At 44.1% G+C, this 20,797-nt stretch overlaps 1 protein-coding gene across 3 annotated transcripts in view; it reads right to left on the minus strand.

The window, feature by feature from the left end:
• Nucleotides 1-2,998: 2,998 nt before the first annotated feature.
• Nucleotides 2,999-20,797, minus strand: part of ERCC6 (ERCC excision repair 6, chromatin remodeling factor) — a 293,153-nt gene continuing 275,354 nt past the window's right edge. For 2 of the 3 annotated variants that reach the window (XM_040435004.1, XM_040435002.1), the window contains one exon: nucleotides 2,999-3,576. In XM_040435004.1, the coding sequence (XP_040290938.1) occupies nucleotides 3,163-3,576 (414 nt within the window). In that variant the 3' untranslated portion in view covers nucleotides 2,999-3,162. The remainder of the gene's footprint in view (nucleotides 3,577-20,797) is intronic. The other variant, XM_040435003.1, reaches the window with a different exon arrangement.

Genomic DNA, 20,797 nt, shown 5'->3' on the forward strand with positions numbered 1-20,797 from the left:
GACAGAGCTTGGTGTAAGTCGCTAGTTGTGAAGCTCCTACAGTTATGCTGCTAATTATCCTGTATGGGTTCTAACATCATTTTACTTTTAGGCACTTACATCGCACTAAAGTTGAGGGATGTAATTGTGGAATGCCGAAGAAGGGGAAAACACTGCATAAACTTGAATAGGACTTATTTACCAAGATGGCACTGGTGGAGATAGTGGGGAAGCCATGAGTGACTCTGCACTGGCCAAAACAGATGACCTGGAAAACAGGTCACACTACAATAATCTAATGATAGTGGGGATCCCAGAAAAGATGAAAAGGTGCAAACCCCACCGACTTTATTGAACAATGGCTAGCACAAAAGTTCAAGGATAAAAGTCTGTCATCTCTGTATGCATAGGAAAAGAAAAGGCGCTGAGGGTGCCCACTATTTTACATGTCAATATCCACACTCAAAGGAGAATGATAAGACAGTGTTCTAGATAAATACTCTCACTTACAGATTAAAGGGAATTAGACAATACTAAATAAATATGGGACAGGGCGGTATATGTAGAGTAACAGCAGGAGCATTGATGTGCATCACGTTGTCTTGGGCCTAAGCTTTATCTGATCATTGGGGAGGGAAGGGGGGTGACTCACCCCTGGGACCCTAACCAATCACGAGAATAAAGGTGCCAGAACAGCAGTCAAGCATATGTTACTGCCACTTCATTCAACTGTATGGGACTGCCAAAAATAGCTGAGCACTGTTGAATGGGGTAGCAGAGCGTACATACGTGACCCCCCATCCCCCAGTCTGCAATAATGCACGTGTAGCATTTTGTGGCAACTACCACTCACTTATGACGTTCATGTACACTATACTTAAAGGGTTTCTATCACTTCGTATGACATATTTAGGTGTCAGACACTAGCGATCCGCTAGTGTCTGCTCTAACAAACCATCCTAATATGATAGGTTTTGGGGCAGCAGTTTTGCTAAAATAACAACTTATATCTATATGCTAATGAGCCTCTAGGTGCTATGGGGGCGTCATTAGCACCTAGAGGCTCCGTCTACCTTCATAAACTGTCGCCGCCCAGCGCGTCCCTCCAGCCCGCCCATCTCCTGCTGAATGCGATCCTCCCTGTGAGCGTCTGTTCTGCGCATGCGCAGTGAATGTCTGACCGGTTCCCTGCTCAGACATCTCCACTGCGCCTGTTCCTCGGAGCACTATGATGTCATCGGCGCAGGCGCAGTGGAGATGTCTGAGCAGGGAAGCGGTCAGACATTCACTGCGCATGCGCAGAACAGAGACGCGCACGGAGAGGATCGCATTCAGCAGGAGATGGGCGGGCTGGAGGGACACGCTGGGCGGCGGCAGTTTAGGAAGGTAGACTGAGCCTCTAGGTGCTAATGACGCCCCCATAGCACCTAGAGGCTCATTAGCATATAGATATAAGTTGTTATTTTAGCAAAACGGCTGCCCCAAAACCTATCATATTAGGATGGTTTGTTAGAGCAGACACTAGCGGATCGCTAGTGTCTGACACCTAAATATGTGATACCAAGTGATAGAAACCCTTTAATGTTAAAGACACGCATAAAACGACAGTGAATATTCTATTTTTAACTGTACGTTTGTATTATGTTGAAGTTCTCACACAAATTGCATAAATTCGGAAAATTACGGATTTTAAAGGAATATTTAAAAATTTTAATTATAAATATGGACAATATTTTCAAAAATGTGTTTGTACAAACATTACATACATGTTTCAAATTTGTAAATCATTTTTTTCTGGTTTGCTTAAATATTAGGTATATAAGGTTCTTAAAGTATAACCGTCGTTTCTGTTTAAAGAGTCTTCCATCAAAGCTGTAACTGAGCATTACTAAGGAAAGTATCTTCAGCATTTTACTAAGCACTGACTTGTGTAATAAGTCAGATAGGCAGGGTAATGGACAGCGATAGTTAGGCCACATGTCGATAGTCAGGGACTGAGGTAGTAACAAGAGGTGGCTGGAAGCCTCTGCATGTTAGACACAGGATTCTTCTGCAGATTGATGGCAGATTCTCCTTAGCAACAATGTTACAGCTTTACTAAGGCTCTTGATCCCCGATTCTACAGGGTGGGCCATTTATATGGATACACCTTAATAAAATGGGAATGGTTGGTGATATTAACTTCCTGTTTGTGGCACATTAGTATATGTGAGGGGGGAAACTTTTCAAGATGGGTGGTGACCATGGCGGCCATTTTGAAGTCGGCCATTTTGAATCCAACTTTTGTTTTTTCAATAGGAAGAGGGTCATGTGACACATCAAACTTATTGGGAATTTCACACGAAAAACAATGGTGTGCTTGGTTTTAACGTAACTTTATTCTTTCATGAGTTATTTACAAGTTCCTGACCACTTACAAAATGTGTTCAATGTGCTAGATTGTCAATGCAACCCTCTTCTCCCACTCTTCACACACTGATAGCAACACCGCAGGAGAAATGCTAGCACAGACTTCCAGTATCCGTAGTTTCAGGTGCTGCACATCTCGTATCTTCACAGCATAGACGATTGCCTTCAGATGATACGAGATGTGCAGCACCTGAAACTACGGATACTGGAAGCCTGTGCTAGCATTTCTCCTGCGGTGTTGCTATCAGTGTGTGAAGAGTTGGAGAAGAGGGTTGCATTGACAATCCAACACAATGGGCAGCACATTGAACACATTTTGTAAGTGGTCAGAAACTTGTAAATAACTCATGAAAGAATAAAGTTACGTTAAAACCAAGCACACCATTGTTTTTCTTGTGAAATTCCCAATAAGTTTGATGTGTCAAATGACCCTCTTTCTATTGAAAAAACAAAAGTTGGATTTAAAATGGCTGACTTCAAAATGGCCACCATCCATCTTGAAAAGTTTCCCCCCTCACATATACTAATGTGCCACAAACAGGAAGTTAATATCACCAACCATTCCCATTTTATTAAGGTGTATCCATATAAATGGCCCACCCTGTATTACAAAAAAATAGCTTTCCCTAATAAAGTACATTAAAAATATTTAACAGCCATATTCCTACGCAATATTAAGAATAAACCGAAAAGAGTTAACATTTAAGATAAAATGGGTTGGTGTCAATACTTTGTACTGCTACTATATAACCCACAAGGCAGTGTCAGAAAGGTTCAGAGGAATTCTGGTCTGAGTCTCCACACACCAACACCATCACTCTTTCTATGGAAGGTGCACAATTTACGCAGCAGTTCTCGGAAGACACAGGACTGTGAAGGAGAAAGCTTATGCTCAAACTCCTGAAGCAGCTCCTGGGTAGTTGCTTCTCCTTCTTGCTGTGCTTGGAATGCTATGAAATTTCTCATATCTGTTAGTAACTCATCATGTTCTGTGGGATCTGCTGTTTGAGGTCCACTTCCTATATCACCATCTTCTCTGGGAGGAAGGATTAAATGATTTCTTGCCTTCATACAAGCAAGTAAATTGAATGAAGACAGAGTGGAACTGGAGTCTAATGCACTGGCCTCTCCACTGAAATGAGAGGCAGCAACTGTTTTGCTCTCTTCTTGTTTAATGATCTTTAAATCCTAAAGGAAAAAATATACAAATTGCAAAAAATTATAAACAATTTAAGAAAATTGTCACTTTTCCACCAATGCTCCCAAGATGCAAAGTTTGATGCAACTTTCTAAATAGTTTTCCAAAAATGTTTATTTACCTCATTAACACCTTAAGGACCCAGCCATTTTTTTCGCCTTAAGGCAATTTTTTGCAGATCTGACATGTGAACTTTATGAGGTAATAACTTTGCAGCACTTTTACTTATCCAAGCCATTCTGAGACAGTTTTTTCATGACAAATTGTACTTCATAATAGTGGTAAATTTGGGTGAATATGTTTCGCCTTTATTTATAAAAAAAAAAAGTCCTAAATTTACTGAAAATTGCCTATTTTTTTTAGAATGTTAGAAGGCTTTGAATTTTACAACCAATTTTAAAAATTTTCAAGAACATTTCCAAATTCTACTTTTTTAAGGACCAATTTAGTTTGAAGTCACTTTGTGGGGCTTATGTAGTAGAAACCACCCATAAATTATGCCATTTTAGAAACTACACCCCTCAAGTTATTCAAAACTGATTTTACATACTGGGCTAAGCCTTTAGGTGTTCCACAAGAATCAAAATAAATTAAAGGTACAATTTTGAAATGTAAATTTTCTTTTGGCAAGTTTTCCATTGGAATCCATTTTCTTGTAACACAACAAGGGTTAACAGTAAAACAAACAACATCTATTACACTGATTCTGCCATTTACAGAAATACCCTATATGTGCTTGTAAACTGCTTAATGGGCGCACAACAGGCATCAAATTGATTTTGGAGTGCAGATTTCACTGGAATCATTTGCCGGCGCCATGTCGCGCACTATGTCACCCCCAAAGAGAAACCCCTTAAAAAGTCACCCCATTTTGGAAACTACACCCCCGAACGAATATTTCAAGATGTGGAATGAGTACTTAGGCCCAACAGGAGTTTCATAGAAATTAGAAACATATGGCTGTGAAAATCAAAAATGAATTTTTTTTTTTACCAGAAGATGTCAATTTCGCCCCAATTTTTTCAGTTTCACAAGAGGAACAAGGGAAACTGAACCCCCACAATTTGTTGCCCATTTTCTCCTGAATACGGCATCACCGTTTTGACAACAGCGCTTGAAATGTGCGTTTTCACACAAGAATAAAACCTACCTACCCTTCTATACATATAAGCCTACAATACTAATATCTATATATTTTTTTTATTTTACAATTTTTTTTTTTACAACAGCGCGTGAAACATCACCACAGGAAGGTGTTTTCACACATGTATATGTCTGTGCATATTTATGTGTATACATGTATATATCTACCTAACCCACCTAACCTAAATATATTTATATAATAATATTAGATATAATTCTTTCGTTCACAGTTCAGACAGCATTGGGGAAGGGGTATTGGTGTCTGAGGTCAGGCACAGCTCACTGGTCACACAGCTTGGATTAGGCAGGGATACTCAGGGAAAGTTTAGAAAAGAAAAAAAATATACATTTTTATTTTTGCATCACCCTGATCGGGTGTCTGGGGTCCACAGCACACTCAGCTGTGTGACCCTAGACCCCCGCAGGGGTGCTGCAGCTTGCACCTCCCCCACACAAATTTTTTGGGGCGCAAGCACTGTGTGCGTGCGCTGACTGTGGCTGGCACTCTTAGCGCATTGCCCACCCCACCGCTGAACATCAAGTTTGAATCTTTATTTTTATTTTTTTCCTGTTCGAACACCCGTGCCCCCACACACACGCACACACACACACTCCCCTATGGCCTGCCAGATGTTCTCGGCCGAGGAGGCATACGCCCTGCTTGCCTCAGACTCAGAGAGCCCCAGTAAGGACGAGGATGACCTTACTTTCCTCTTGTCATCCGCGTCCTCCTCATCATCTAGTGATGATGAGCCCCCAAGGCGGCGGACCAAGGGGACCCCTATGCCAGGGACCCTGTGGCCCACACTATTACGAGCAGCTCTGGGGCTCGTACTAGTTTTCCATCCCACCAGATAAGTCCACCTGAGCCCCCTACTGGTGAACTTGCATGGTGTACCCCAGAGGATTTTGCGCCCATGATTCCTGATTTTGTTGGCCAAGCAGGAATCCAGATTCCCACAGTGGGCTTCACTGAATATGACTATTTTAGTTTGTTTTCAGTGTCCACTTTGTAAATCTGATGGTGGAGCAAACGAACTTGTTCACCCAACAGTTCATTGCTCAACACCCGGGCTCCTTTTTGGCTAGGTCCGGTGGACTCTGTTCAGTGCAGCCGAGAGGAGGACGTTTTGGGGCCTCGTGCTGCACATGGGCCTAGTCAAAAAAAAAAAAACGGTGTCAGGCATTACTGGAGTGGGGACGTCCTCTACCAGACCCCACTCTACTGTATGGCCATGACACGTACCCGGTTTGAGGCCATCCGGAAATGCCTGCATTATACAGATAATGCAGCATGTCCCCCCAAACAAAATCAGGCCGGTCATCGATCACTTCGGGGCCAAATTTTTGGAAGCCTATGTACCTGGAAGGGAGGTCGCTGCTGATAAGTCTCATTGATTTCAAGGGGAGACTCATTTTCCACCAGTATGTTCCCTCTAAGCGGGCGAGGTATGGAGTGAAGCTGTACAAACTTTGTGAGAGTACCTCAGGGTACACTTACAAGTTTCGTGTGTACGAGGGGGCGAGATTCCCGTATTGAACCCCCATAATGTCCCCCCACTCTCGGTGTTAGCGGGAAACTTGTGAGGGACTTGCACCCACTGGTAGAGAAGGATTACCACCTGTACGTGGATAACTTTTATACTAGTATCCCCTTGTTCCAGTCCCTCGCCACCAGATCCACGTCCGCTTGTGGGACCGTGCGAAAAAAAGCAACGCGGCCTCCCTACCCACCACCTCCAGGTACCTATCCCCAGGGGTGAGACCCGTGCCCTTACCACTGGAAACCTGTTGCTGTTCACATATAAGGACAAGAGGTATGTCCTTGTACTGTCCACAATTCACGGTAACGGCATCACCCCTGTCCCTGTGCGAGGTACCGCGGCAACGGTCCTCAAGCCCGATTGTATCGTCGACTACAATCCGTATATGGGAGGAGTCCTCTAATCAAGTCCTCAAGCCATATAACGCCATGTGCAAAACCCGGGCATGGTACAAAAAAATTGCGGTCTACTTGGTACAGGTTGCCTTGTACAACTCTTCTGTGTTGTCCCGGAGAGCTGGCAACCCAGGGAAATTCCTGGTTCTATGAGGCAGTCCTCAAGGCCCTGATCTTTTCTGACCGGGAAAGAGCAGGCCAGAGTACCTCGGGAACTGCAGGTGTGGTCCCCCATATTGGAAAGAAGGGATGGTCCCAAAAAAAGTGCAGAGTGTGTCACAGGAGGGGGATACGGAAGGACACCACTACTCAGTGTGACACGTGCCCCGATCATCCGGGCCTCTGCATTGACTGTTGCTTCAGAAAGTACCACACTTCCATGGAGTACTAAAAATAAAAACAAAAAAGGTGCCAAAACAGCTATTTTTTGCCAAATTTTCAATTTTATTCAATTTTTTCCGTTAACAAAGCAAGGGTTAACAGTAGGGATGTCCCGATACCATTTTTTTAAGACTGAGTACGAGTACCGATACTTTTATTTAAGTACTCACCGATACCAATTACCGATAATAATTTTAACAATAAAATACACACACATGTATTTTCTGACCACTGACCAACCAAAAGGCCCAAAAACAGAACTATAACATTCCAAGGAGACGTTATACTGTATGGGGGCAGCCACAAGGAGACGTTATACTGTATGGGGGCAGCCACAAGGAGACGTTATACTGTATGGGGGCAGCCACAAGGAGACGTTATACTGTATGGGGGCAGCCACAAGGAGACGTTATACTGTATGGGGGCAGCCACAAGGAGACGTTATACTGTATGGGGGCAGCCACAAGGAGACGTTATACTGTATGGGGGCAGCCACAAGGAGACGTTATACTGTATGGGGGCAGCCACAAGGAGACGTTATACTGTATGGGGGCAGCCACAAGGAGACGTTATACTGTATGGGGGCAGCCACAAGGAGACGTTATACTGTATCGGGGCAGCCACAAGGAGACGTTATACTGTATGGGGGCAGCTACAAGGAGATGTTATACTGTAAGGAGTCAGGACAACAATTTTTGAAGCCCCTCCTCAGTATAATAGTCTTGTGGCCATCATACAGTAATGTATATTTCTTCTTGCCCTAATGCCTGCTTTTAGAGATCAATGTGCAGCTTGCAGGCAGGAAGGGAAGGACCAGGGCCATAGAAGACAGACACTACACCTTTAGAGGTACTCGCTCCTGGCAAACACAGCTCTGCTGCAGTGAATGCAGTGGAGCAGACTGTGATGTAATTACAATGTATAGTTATTGCAGGGACTCAGAGAATCGTCTGAGAGTTTATTAGTTAAAAGAATCGAATGAGTCAGACTGTGTCACCGAGTTCCTGCCAGGCTTCCTGCTCTGCTACATGCACCCTGTACACACACAGCTCCACTACATGCTATACTAATAATGCCCCCCCCCCGACGGACTTACAGGTAGCCGCAGAGCAGGAAGCCTGGCAGGACTCGGTGACAGTCTGACTCATTCGATTCTTTTAACTAATAAACTCTTAGACGAATCTCTGAGTCCCTGCGACTCCCCCTGTGCTGTGAGTCAGTGCTGGTTGCCTCTGATTGGTGGGAGGGGCGGGGCTAGCTTCCACTGTAGGCTCCTATTACACTGCCTGCTGCTGCCTCTAGCTGTATCAGCTGTGCGAGATGCAGGAGCATGCCGCGGACGGACACAGACACATTTAGAAGCGGCGCACAAGTATCGTCCGGTATCAGTCCCGATACAGATACTAGTATTGGGACATCCCTAGTTAACAGTCAAACAAAACTCAATATTTACTGCCCTGATTCTGTAGTTTTCAGAAACACCCCATATGTGGTCGGAAAATGCTGTATGGCCAAACGCCAGGGCGCCATATGGTTTTTGGAATGCAGATTTTGCTGGACTTTTTTTTTTTTTACACCATGTCCCATTTGAAGCCCCCCTGATGCACCCCTAGAGTAGAAACTCCATAAAAGTGACCCCATCTAAGAAACTACACCCCTCAAGGTATTCAAAACTGACTTTACAAACCCTTTTAACCCTTTAGGTGTTCCACAAGAGTTATTGGCAAATGGAGATTACATTTCAGAATTTCAATTTTTGTAACCTTGCCTCACAAAAAATATAATATAGAGCAACCAAAAATCATATGTACCCTAAAATTAGTCACAATTAAACTGCCACTTTATCTCGTAGTTTCCAAAATGGGGTAACTTTTTAGGAGTTTCTACTCTAGGGGTGCATCGGGGGGGGGGGCTTCAAATGGGACATGGTGTAAATAAACCAGTCCAGCAAAATCTGCCTTCCAGAAACCATATGGTGTTCCTTTACTTCTGCGCCCTGCCGTGTGCTCGTACAGTAGTTTATGGTCTCATATGGGGTGTTTCTGCAAACTACAGAATCAGGGCAATAAATAGAGTTTTGTTTGGCTGTTAACCCCTGCTTTATTACTGGAAAAAATTGATTCAAATTGAACATTTGCCCAAAAAATTGTAATTCTGAAATTTCATCTCCATTTGCCAATAACTCGTGGAACACCTAAAGGGTTAACAATTTAAAAATCAGTTTTGAATACCTTGAGGGGTGTAGTTTCCAAAATGGGGTCATTTTTGGGTGGTTTCTATTATGTAAACCTCACAAAGTGACTTCAGACCTGAACTGGTACTTAAAAAGTGGGTTTTTGAAAGTTTCTGTAAAATTTCAAGATTTGCTTCTAAACTTCTAAGCCTTGTAACGTCCCCAAAAAATAAAATGGCATTCCCAAAATGATCCAAACATGAAGAAGACATATGGGGAATGTAAATTAATAAATATTTTTGGAGGTATTACTATGTATTATAGAAGTAGAGAAATTGAAACTTGGAAATTTGGCAATTTTTCCAAATTTTTTTTTTTTTTTATTATAAATAAAAAGTTTTTTTTTTTTACTCCATTTTACCAGTGTCATGAAGTACAACATGTGAAAAAAAAAACAATCTCAGAATGGCCTGGATAAGTAAAAGCGTTTTAAAGTTATTCACACAAAGTGACACTGGTCAGATTTGCAAAAAATGGCTTGGTCCTTAAAGCGAACCTTTCACCTGCATTTCACTTAATAAACTATCAAAAGTACCTTATAGATCATCCTCATTGTGTTATCATACAGTCTTGTCCCGCTTTTCTGCCATGTATATGCATGAAAAAATCGCCTTATAAAGTACTCTTCTCCAGCTCCACAAGTCACGTTAGAAGTCAAGGGGGTAGCCCTTCCCTCACTCCAGGCTGTAACTCCCCTGCCCTAACCCCGCCTCTATGCAGTCTGATTGACACCCGGCTCAGTCGCCGGGACCGCGCTTGTACAGGCGGGCGCATGCGCCGTCGGACTCAAGTGCGATCCTGTAACTGAATCGCGCATGCGCCGTCCCCGATGCCTGCCTGTCTTCTCTTCCTCGCGCGCGCCCCGAACTTCACGCTCCTTGCGTCCACGTGATCACTGTTGACTTGCCGCAGATCGCAAGCCAGTGATCATCTGGAGCATTGTTATCATATTCAGCAGGTATTATATGTCAAAAACTCCGCATATTTCATGGGGCTATCTATCTATACAGAGATATACACATGTGACAAACCCAGATTTAATTAGATGGCTATCTTGAAGACAGGCAGGCATCGGGGACGGCGCATGCGCGATTCAGTTACAGGATCGCGCTTGAGTCCGACGGCGCATTCGCCGCCTGTACAAGCGCGGTCCCGGCGACTGAGCCGGGTGTCAATTAGACTGCATAGAGGCGGGGTTAGGGCAGGGGAGTTACAGCCTGGAGTGAGGGAAGGGCTACCCCCTTGACTTCTACCGTGACGTGTGGAACTGGAGAAGAGTACTTTATAAGGTGATTTTTTCATGCATATACATGGCAAAAAAGCGGGACAAGACTGTATGATAACACAATGAGGATGATCTATAAGGTACTTTTGATAGTTTATTAAGTGAAATGCAGGTGAAAGGTTCGCTTTAAGGTGAAAATTAGCCCGGTCCTTAAGGGGTTAACTGCAGGACGAGAATGCTCATCCTAGTGCCTGAAGAACCTGCAAGTTAGAACGAGCATTCTCGTCCAAGGTCCTGAACGTGTTAAAGAGACTGTCTGATACAACTCATATGGATGAAAGGTAGGAGGGTGTGTAACAATTTTTTTTTATAAATCACATCTTTTGGATCTGTCTCTATTCCAGGGCAGTGGTTCCCTGTGGTCCCTGCCGAACTGGAAGTGATGAGGTCCTTTTTCTTATCACAAGACCAGTGCAGCCAATAACTGGACTCCGCTATTAAGTGTGAACAGCAAGTGACTACAGACAGAGCCTCAGTGAATAAAACTTTTCCAGTTCATATGAGCTAGTTAAAAGAATACCTTTCAGGATTACAAAATACATGCAAAAGTTTTGGCACCCCTGGTCAAAATTATGGTTACTGTGAAGTTAAGCAAGTTGAAGATGAAATGTTCTTTAAAAGATATAAAGTTACAGATTAAACATACTTTTCAACATTTTAAGCAGTGTCTGTGTTTTATTTTGACTTTGTATAATTTTAGAGTGAAAAAAAAGAAAGGAGTACCTTGCACAAGTATGGGAACACAAAGATTTGAGTGCTCAGATAACTTTGACCGAGGTCTCAGACCTTAAAGAGAACCTATCACCATTGACCATACTAAGTTATATTACAGTAGGTAGAAGGTAAAAAATAATGAAACACACAAGAAGTTACTTTTGGAAGCATAATGACAGTAAATTCAATCAATATGCTTGTTAGCCCATGGGTTCGTGCCTGAGCTGCTGCCCCTATCCGCAGGCATGGGTATCGGGCTCCCTCTTTCCCTCCTGCTGCCATGCGCGGGCAGCAGGTAGCTTAAAGAGGACCTTTCACCATAATAAAACATCTAAACTAACTATACAGACGCGTAGAGCGGCGCCCAGGGATCCCCCTGCACTTACTGTTATCCCCGGGCGCCGCTCCGTTCTCATTCTTCCATGCTGTAGCGCTGGCCAATCGCAGCGCTCAGCTCATAGCCTGAGAGAAAAAAAAAACTCTCAGGCTATGAGCTGAGCGCTGCGATTGGCCAGCGCTACAGCATAGGAGAAAAAGACTGCGTCAGGTTCCCCTGGGTGGAGCCTAACTATGAAGATACCGAAGGCTATAACCGGAGAACAGAGCGGCGCCCGGGGATAACAGTAAGTGCAGGGGGATCCCTGGGCGCCGCTCTACACGTCTGTATAGTTAGTTTAGAGGTTTTATTATGGTGAAAGGTCCTCTTTAACTGTTGCATCTGTGCTCCATGCCAGAGTTTACTTCCTGCTGGAGACCTGAACTGTTTGTTAAGGCTTGCATGGGGGTGTCTCTCTTCACTTGTGAGGCAGCACGTACACGCCCTCTGTCTTACCAGCCTATGGCTGGATTGCACAAAGTATTTAAAGGCGCTTCCTACCCCAGGAAAATGCCTGAGCAACTCTTGGTCACTAGCTTGTCTAGTTCTGTGTGTTAAGATGTTTTTGTAGTTCTGCTTTGCTGTGTACCGGACCCTGCTTTGGAATTATCGGATTTTGCTTGTTTGTCGTCTGCCCCGACCTTGGACTTTGTTTACGGACCTTGCTTGATCGCTGCCAGCCCTGACCTCGGACTTCCTGACCAAGTCCTTCCCCACAGTGCTTTCACCGGTATCTCTGACCCCCTGATCAGCAGCCACTGACTCGGGGACTGCTCTGGAGTGGCACCTGGCAACTACCCTAATGGCCCAAGCCTATCCTCACCATCAGATGCTCTAGTGAAGAACAGGTAGTTGCTTAGTCACGCCCCTCCAGAGTATAGCCAGTCAGTGGCGCAGTGGGTCCACACCCGCTTGCAAAACAATGTTATGAGAGAAAACCGCTCATGAGAGCGGCCATCTTGTGAATGGCAGCTCGGCGTGCTCTGTACATACAAGCCCCGCCCCTACATTCCATGCCAGAGAGTTCTTCAGTAAGAGTCTCTTATCCAAATCAAGGTCAAGGCAAAGAGCAGGGGCAAAACTTCAGGAGCAGCATTGTACCCAATTCTATTTTAATTTTTATACTGCTATTTATCTGTTATATCTAACTCTATCATGTTTGATAAAGTGATGGTGCGCCTGGGTATCTAGACTCATGTGTGAAACAGTACTACCGGTTCTGGGCCAGGCCTTAGGGTTATTTTTTTTTTCTGTTACGGCGCTCACCACATAGGAATTTTTTTTATATTTTAATAGTTTGGACTTTTCAGACGTGGCGATATGTAATATATTTATTGTTTATACACTCACCTAAAGAATTATTAGGAACACCTGTTCTTTTTCTCATTAAAGCAATTATCTAGTCAACCAATCACATGGCAATTGCTTCAATGCATTTAGGGGGGTGGTCCTGGTCAAGACAATCTCCTGAACTCCAAACTGAATGTCAGAATGGGAAAGAAAGGTGATTTAAGCAATTTTGAGCGTGGCATGGTTGTTGGTGCCAGACGGGCCGGTCTGAGTATTTCACAATCTGCTCAGTTACTGGGATTTTCACGCACAAGCATTTCTAGGGTTTACAAAGAATGGTGTGAAAAGGGAAAAACATCCAGTATGCGGCAGTCTTGTGGGCAAAAATGCCTTGTGGATGCTAGAGGTCAGAGGAGAATGGGCCGACTGATTCAAGCTGATAGAAGAGCAACGTTGACTGAAATAACCACTCGTTACAACCGAGGTATGCAGCAAAGCATTTGTGAAGCCACAACACGCACAATCTTGAGGCGGATGGGCTACAACAGCAGAAGAACCCCACCGGGTACCACTCATCTCCACTACAAATAGGAAAAAGAGGCTACAATTTGCACGAGCTCACCAAAATTGGACTGTTGAAGACTGGAAAAATGTTGCCTGGTCTGATGAGTCTCGATTTCTGTTGAGACATGGTAGAGTCCGAATTTGGCGTAAACAGAATGAGAACATGTATCCATCCTCTGATGGCTACTTCCAGCAGGATAATGCACCATGTCACAAAGCTCGAATCATTTCAAATTGGTTTCATGAACATGACAATGAGTTCACTGTACTAAAATGGCCCCCACAATCACCAGATCTCAACCCAATAGAGCATCTTTGGGATGTGGTGGAACGGGAGCTTTGTGCCCTGGATATGCATCCCTCAAATCTCCATCAACTGCAAGATGGGCCAACATTTCTAAAGAACGCTATCAGCACATTGTTGAATCAATGCCACGTAGAATTAAGGCAGTTCTTCAGCCAAAACGGGGTCCAACACCGTATTAGTATGGTGTTCCTAATAATTCTTTAGGTGAGTGTATGACTTTCTGATCGCTTTTTATACCTTTTTCTGGTAGGTGAGATGACAAAAACGTTTTCATTTTTTAACTTTTTTTTTTTTTTTTTACCAAGTTCCATTAGTCTGATGGCTGAACAATACATTGCAATAGTCATCTATTGCAGTGTATTGTAATGTCAGTTTTACACTGACAGTAGGCCTGATAAGACCCTGTCTCCAGCAGGGTCTGGCAGGCTTCTGTATTTGGCAAACCTGGAGCCCTTTGTAAGGCTTCTGGCTGCTATGGCAACCATCGGATACTGCGATAGGGGAACCTGATGGGGGAGAAAGTGGTAGCTTCATCCTTCTGTAAACCCCAAGGATGCCACAGTGGCTTCTGGCCATGGCTTCTAAGGGGTTAAATGACTGGGATTGGTGCCAGCACAGATTTCAGTCGTTACAACCGACACCTGCTGTTGATGGCGGCAGCCCAGTTCCGGAGCTGCAGCCATCTTTATTCTGTAAGAGGGGGACGGCATGTCACACGCATTGGACACTGAGGGGCTGCAGAGAGGCACAATGGGGACACATAGGAGACAGCAAAGGGCTCATAAGGGGTTACCTTTACACATGCTCTGATCTCCATCATCACAAACTGTGGAGATCATAGCATGGAACCTGCATTTTTACCCTAACTACATTCTGATTGATTAGTCTGTATACACTAATTAGAGCGATCTCTAACAAGTGACTACTCTAACTGATCCCTTGCTGGCATCCGTGAAAGCTGAGATACTGGCACTGTGACAATTCCTTGTGTCACAGAAGCGTTTAACAGTTTGGGTGTAACTATACACCCATGTGCATAAAGTTAGTGCTCACAGTTAGGTCCATGTGCAGGGAAGGGCTAAAATGGGTTTTCCAGAGTTTTTATATTGATGGCCTATTCTCTTGATAGGCCATCAATATCTGATTGGCCAGGGTCCAAGACTCAGCACCCCCAGCTATCAACTGTTCTCAAGTAACTGTCTAGTGGATGAAGCTGGTTGCTGCAGTGCTGCTCCCAATAACTTCAATGGAAGCAGAACTGCATAAACCAGCTCTGTCCATTACACAATTTATGGATCAGTGTACTTCTGATAACCTGGAACTACTAGTTTACAGCTAACTGGCAGGGGTGCATGGTGTGGAACCCCTGCCGCCAGATATTGATTGTCTGTCCTGTTAATAGGTCATCAATATAAAATCTAGGAAAATTAGAATCAGTGTATGATAAAAAAAAAATAATATGCACCGCTCCAGATGGCAATTCAAATGCAACCAAAAATATAACTTACATTTTTAGGTTTAGTCACAGTTACCCCACTTCTGGCTTTGGCTGAAAAACCTGCAGACAAATCTGCCACAAAATCTCCTCCCAAAAACTCTGTGAACCCTAAAATAGGATTCAACTAGTAAATCTGAAGACTATGCAAATGTCAAATTATTGTCGTCATATGTAAAAACCAGGGTAAAGGCGTGCAGCTTGGAATATATTTGGCTGACCAGGTGCTTACAGAAGAATTCAATGTCACAGACATTTTGCATTTTAAGTAGCTTGATTAGAGATTTTAGAATTAAGAAAAACTAGGGAATAAACGGTTTCAGCATTTTAACAGACACATAGGCACCTTTTGTATATTCCTTCTGGCAAGCCTCTTATAAAGCAACTCTAGCGTTTCTGGCAGTATACCTAGCACTGTAGAGTATAACTAGAGTAGTTGATGATGAGTAGAGATGTCGCGAACATAAAAATTTTCGGCGGCGAACGCAAATTTTCGCGAACGGGCGAACCGCCATAGACTTCAATAGGCAGGCTTTTCCATCACTATTGTGGCCAGAAAGAGTCCCTGTGGGTTTTAAAATTCTTAAAACCCACAGGGACTCTTTCTGGCCACAATAGTGATGGAAAAGTTGTTTCAAGGGGACTAACACCTGGACTGTGGCATGCCGGAAGGAGATCCATGGCAAAACTCCCATGGAAAATTGCATAGTTGGCGCAGAGTCTGGTTTTAATCCATAAAGGGCATAAATCACCTAACATTCCTAAATTGTTTGGAATAACAGGCTTTAAAACATCAGGTATGATCTTGTATCGATCAGGTAGTGTAAGGGTTACGCCCGCTTCACAGTGACAGACCAAACTCCCAGCTTAACGCACCCCAAACAGTCCATTTGCACAACCGCAAACTCCCCATTTGCACAAGGTTGGATACCAAGCTAGCCATGTCCCGTTCCTTGTCCTCACTGACGTCATTGAAGGTCTCTTCCTCCACCCAGCCACGTACAACACCAAGGGTCCCCGAAAGGTGACAACAAGCCCCCTGGGACGCCTGCTGTGGTTGGTCTTCCACCTCCTCAAAGCCACCTTCCTCCTCTGACGACTCTTCTTCAGACTCCTCTCTCTGCGTTGCCTCTCTCTGCGTTATTATAAGGTGTGTTAAGTAGTACTATTCCTATCAGTTTAATCCCTGTTACATCCCCATATCAGGGGACGTGTATATGGCATCGATTTTAGGAATCGGGAGATGGAAAAAGATGCTTGGTCGGTCCTCCTACTTCAAATTTGGGGCACAGCACGTGCAATCTAACCACCTCCGGACCGCCTAACGCAGGATAGCGTTCCGGAGGTGGCAGCCCTGCGCAGAGTCACGCATATATGCGTCATCTCTCGATGGCCGAGATTTCCTGTGAACGCGCGCACACAGGCGCGCGCGCTCACAGGAACGGAAGGTAAGAGAGTTGATCTCCAGCCTGCCAGCGGCGATCGTTCGCTGGCAGGCTGGAGATGTGTTTTTTTTAACCCCTAACAGGTATATTAGACGCTGTTTTGATAACAGCGTCTAATATACCTGCTACCTGGTCCTCTGGTGGTCCCCTTTGTTTGGATCGACCACCAGAGGACACAGGTAGCTCAGTAAAGTAGCACCAAGCACCACTACACTACACTACACCCCCCCCCCCGTCACTTATTAAGCCCTTATTAGCCCCTGATCACCCCCCTGTCATTGATTACCCCCCTGTCATTGATCAACCCCCTGTAAAGCTCCATTCAGATGTCCGCATGATTTTTACGGATGCACTGATAGATGGATCGGATCCGCAAAACGCATCCGGACGTCTGAATAAAGCCTTACAGGGGCATGATCAATGACTGTGGTGATCACCCCATATAGACTCCCTGATCACCCCCCTGTCATTGATTACCCCCCTGTAAAGTTCCATTCAGATGTCCGCATGATTTTTACGGATGCACTGATAGATGGATCCGATCCGCAAAACGCATCCGGACGTCTGAATGAAGCCTTACAGGGGCATGATCAATGACTGTGGTGATCACCCCATATAGACTCCCTGATCACCCCCCTGTCATTGATTACCCCCCTGTAAAGTTCCATTCAGATGTCCGCATGATTTTTACGGATGCACTGATAGATGGATCCGATCCGCAAAACGCATCCGGACGTCTGAATGAAGCCTTACAGGGGCATGATCAATGACTGTGGTGATCACCCCATATAGACTCCCTGATCACCCCCCTGTCATTGATCACCCCCCCTGTCATTGATCAACCCCATGTCATTGATCACCCCCCCTGTCATTGATCACCCCCCCTGTCATTGATCACCCCCCCCCTGTCATTGATCACTCCCCCTGTCATTGATTACCCCCCCTGTCATTGATCACTCCCCCTGTCATTGATCACTCCCCCTGTCATTGATCACTCCCCCTGTCATTGATCACCCCTCTGTAAGGCTCCATTCAGACATTTTTTTGGCCCAAGTTAGCGGAATTTTAGTTATTTTTTCTTACAAAGTCTCATATTCCACTAACTTTACGGATGCACTGATAGATGGATCCGATCCGCAAAACGCATCCGGACGTCTGAATGAAGCCTTACAGGGGCATGATCAATGACTGTGGTGATCACCCCATATAGACTCCCTGATCACCCCCCTGTAAAGCTCCATTCAGATGTCCGCATGATTTTTACGGATGCACTGATAGATGGATCCGATCCGCAAAACGCATCCGGACGTCTGAATGAAGCCTTAAAGGGGCATGATCAATGACTGTGGTGATCACCCCATATAGACTCCCTGATCACCCCCCTGTCATTGATCACCCCCCCTGTCATTGATCACCCCCCCTGTCATTGATCACCCCCCCTGTCATTGATCACCCCCCCCCCCTGTCATTGATCACCCCCCCTGTCATTGATCACCCCCCCTGTCATTGATCACTCCCCCTGTCATTGATCACTCCCCCTGTCATTGATCACTCCCCCTGTCATTGATCACCCCTCTGTAAGGCTCCATTCAGACATTTTTTTGGCCCAAGTTAGCGGAATTTTAGTTATTTTTTCTTACAAAGTCTCATATTCCACTAACTTGTGTCAAAAAATAAAATCTCACATGAACTCACCATACCCCTCACGGAATCCAAATGCGTAAAATTTTTTAGACATTTATATTCCAGACTTCTTCTCACGCTTTAGGGCCCCTAGAATGCCAGGGCAGTATAAATACCCCACATGTGACCCCATTTCGGAAAGAAGACACCCCCAGGTATTCCGTGAGGGGCATATTGAGTCCATGAAAGATTGAAATTTTTGTCCCAAGTTAGCGGAACGGGAGACTTTGTGAGAAAAAAATTAAAAATATCAATTTCCGCTAACTTGTGCCAAAAAAAAAAAAATTCTATGAACTCGCCATGCCCCTCATTGAATACCTTGGGGTGTCTTATTTCCAAAATGGGGTCACATGTGGGGTATTTATACTGCCCTGGCATTCTAGGGGCCCCAAAGCGTGAGAAGAAGTCTGGTATCCAAATGTCTAAAAATGCCCTCCTAAAAGGAATTTGGGCACCTTTGCGCATCTAGGCTGCAAAAAAGTGTCACATCTGGTATCGCCGTACTCAGGAGAAGTTGGGGAATGTGTTTTGGGGTGTCATTTTACATATACCCATGCTGGGTGAGAGAAATATCTTGGTCAAATGCCAACTTTGTATAAAAAAATGGGAAAAGTTGTCTTTTGCCAAGATATTTCTCTCACCCAGCAAGGGTATATGTAAAATGACACCCCAAAACACATTCCCCAACTTCTCCTGAATACGGCGATACCACATGTGTGACACTTTTTTGCAGCCTAGGTGGGCAAAGGGGCCCATATTCCAAAGAGCACCTTTAGGATTTCACAGGTCATTTACCTACTTACCACACATTAGGGCCCCTGGAAAATGCCAGGGCAGTATAACTACCCCACAAGTGACCCCATTTTGGAAAGAAGACACCCCAAGGTATTCCGTGAGGGGCATGGCGAGTTCCTAGAATTTTTTATTTTTTGTCACAAGTTAGTGGAAAATGATGATTTTTTTTTTTTTTTTTTTTTTTCATACAAAGTCTCATATTCCACTAACTTGTGACAAAAAATAAAAACTTCCATGAACTCACTATGCCCATCAGCGAATACCTTGGGGTCTCTTATTTCCAAAATGGGGTCACTTGTGGGGTAGTTATACTGCCCTGGCATTCTAGGGGCCCAAATGTGTGGTAAGGAGTTTGAAATCAAATTCTGTAAAAAATGACCTGTGAAATCCGAAAGGTGCTCTTTGGAATATGGGCCCCTTTGCCCACCTAGGCTGCAAAAAAGTGTCACACATCTGGTATCGCCGTACTCAGGAGAAGTTGGGGAATGTGTTTTGGGGTGTCATTTTACATATACCCATGCTGGGTGAGAGAAATATCTTGGCAAAAGACAACTTTTCCCATTTTTTTATACAAAGTTGGCATTTGACCAAGATATTTATCTCACCCAGCATGGGTATATGTAAAATGACACCCCAAAACACATTCCCCACCTTCTCCTGAGTACGGCAATACCAGATGTGTGACACTTTTTTGCAGCCTAGGTGGGCAAAGGGGCCCATATTCCAAAGAGCACCTTTCGGATTTCACTGGTCATTTTTTACAGAATTTGATTTCAAACTCCTTACCACACATTTGGGCCCCTAGAATGCCAGGGCAGTATAACTACCCCACAAGTGACCCCATTTTGGAAAGAAGAGACCCCAAGGTATTTCGTGATGGGCATAGTGAGTTCATAGAACTTTTTATTTTTTGTCCAAAGTTAGTGGAATATGAGACTTTGTAAGAAAAAAAAATAAAAAATCATCATTTTCCGCTAACTTGTGACAAAAAATAAAAAGTTCTATGAACTCACTATGCCCATCAGCGAATACCTTAGGGTGTGTACTTTCCGAAATGGGGTCATTTGTGGGGTGTTTGTACTGTCTGGGCATTGTAGAACCTCAGGAAACATGACAGGTGCTCAGAAAGTCAGAGCTGCTTCAAAAAGCGGAAATTCACATTTTTGTACCATAGTTTGTAAACGCTATAACTTTTACCCAAACATTTTTTTTTTTATCAAAGACATGTAGAACAATAAATTTAGAGCAAAATTTATATATGGATCTCGTTTTTTTTGCAAAATTTTACAACTGAAAGTGAAAAATGTCATTTTTTTGCAAAAAAAATCGTTAAATTTCGATTAATAACAAAAAAAGTAAAAATGTCAGCAGCAATGAAATACCACCAAATGAAAGCTCTATTAGTGAGAAGAAAAGGAGGTAAAATTCATTTGGGTGGTAAGTTGCATGACCGAGCAATAAACGGTGAAAGTAGTGTAGGTCAGAAGTGTAAAAAGTGGCCTGGTCTTTCAGGGTGTTTAAGCACTGGGGGCTGAGGTGGTTAAAGGGGTTATCCGAGTTA

The sequence above is a fragment of the Bufo bufo genome, chromosome 6 (genome assembly GCF_905171765.1).
Source record: "Bufo bufo chromosome 6, aBufBuf1.1, whole genome shotgun sequence".
NCBI lineage: Eukaryota > Metazoa > Chordata > Amphibia > Anura > Bufonidae > Bufo > Bufo bufo.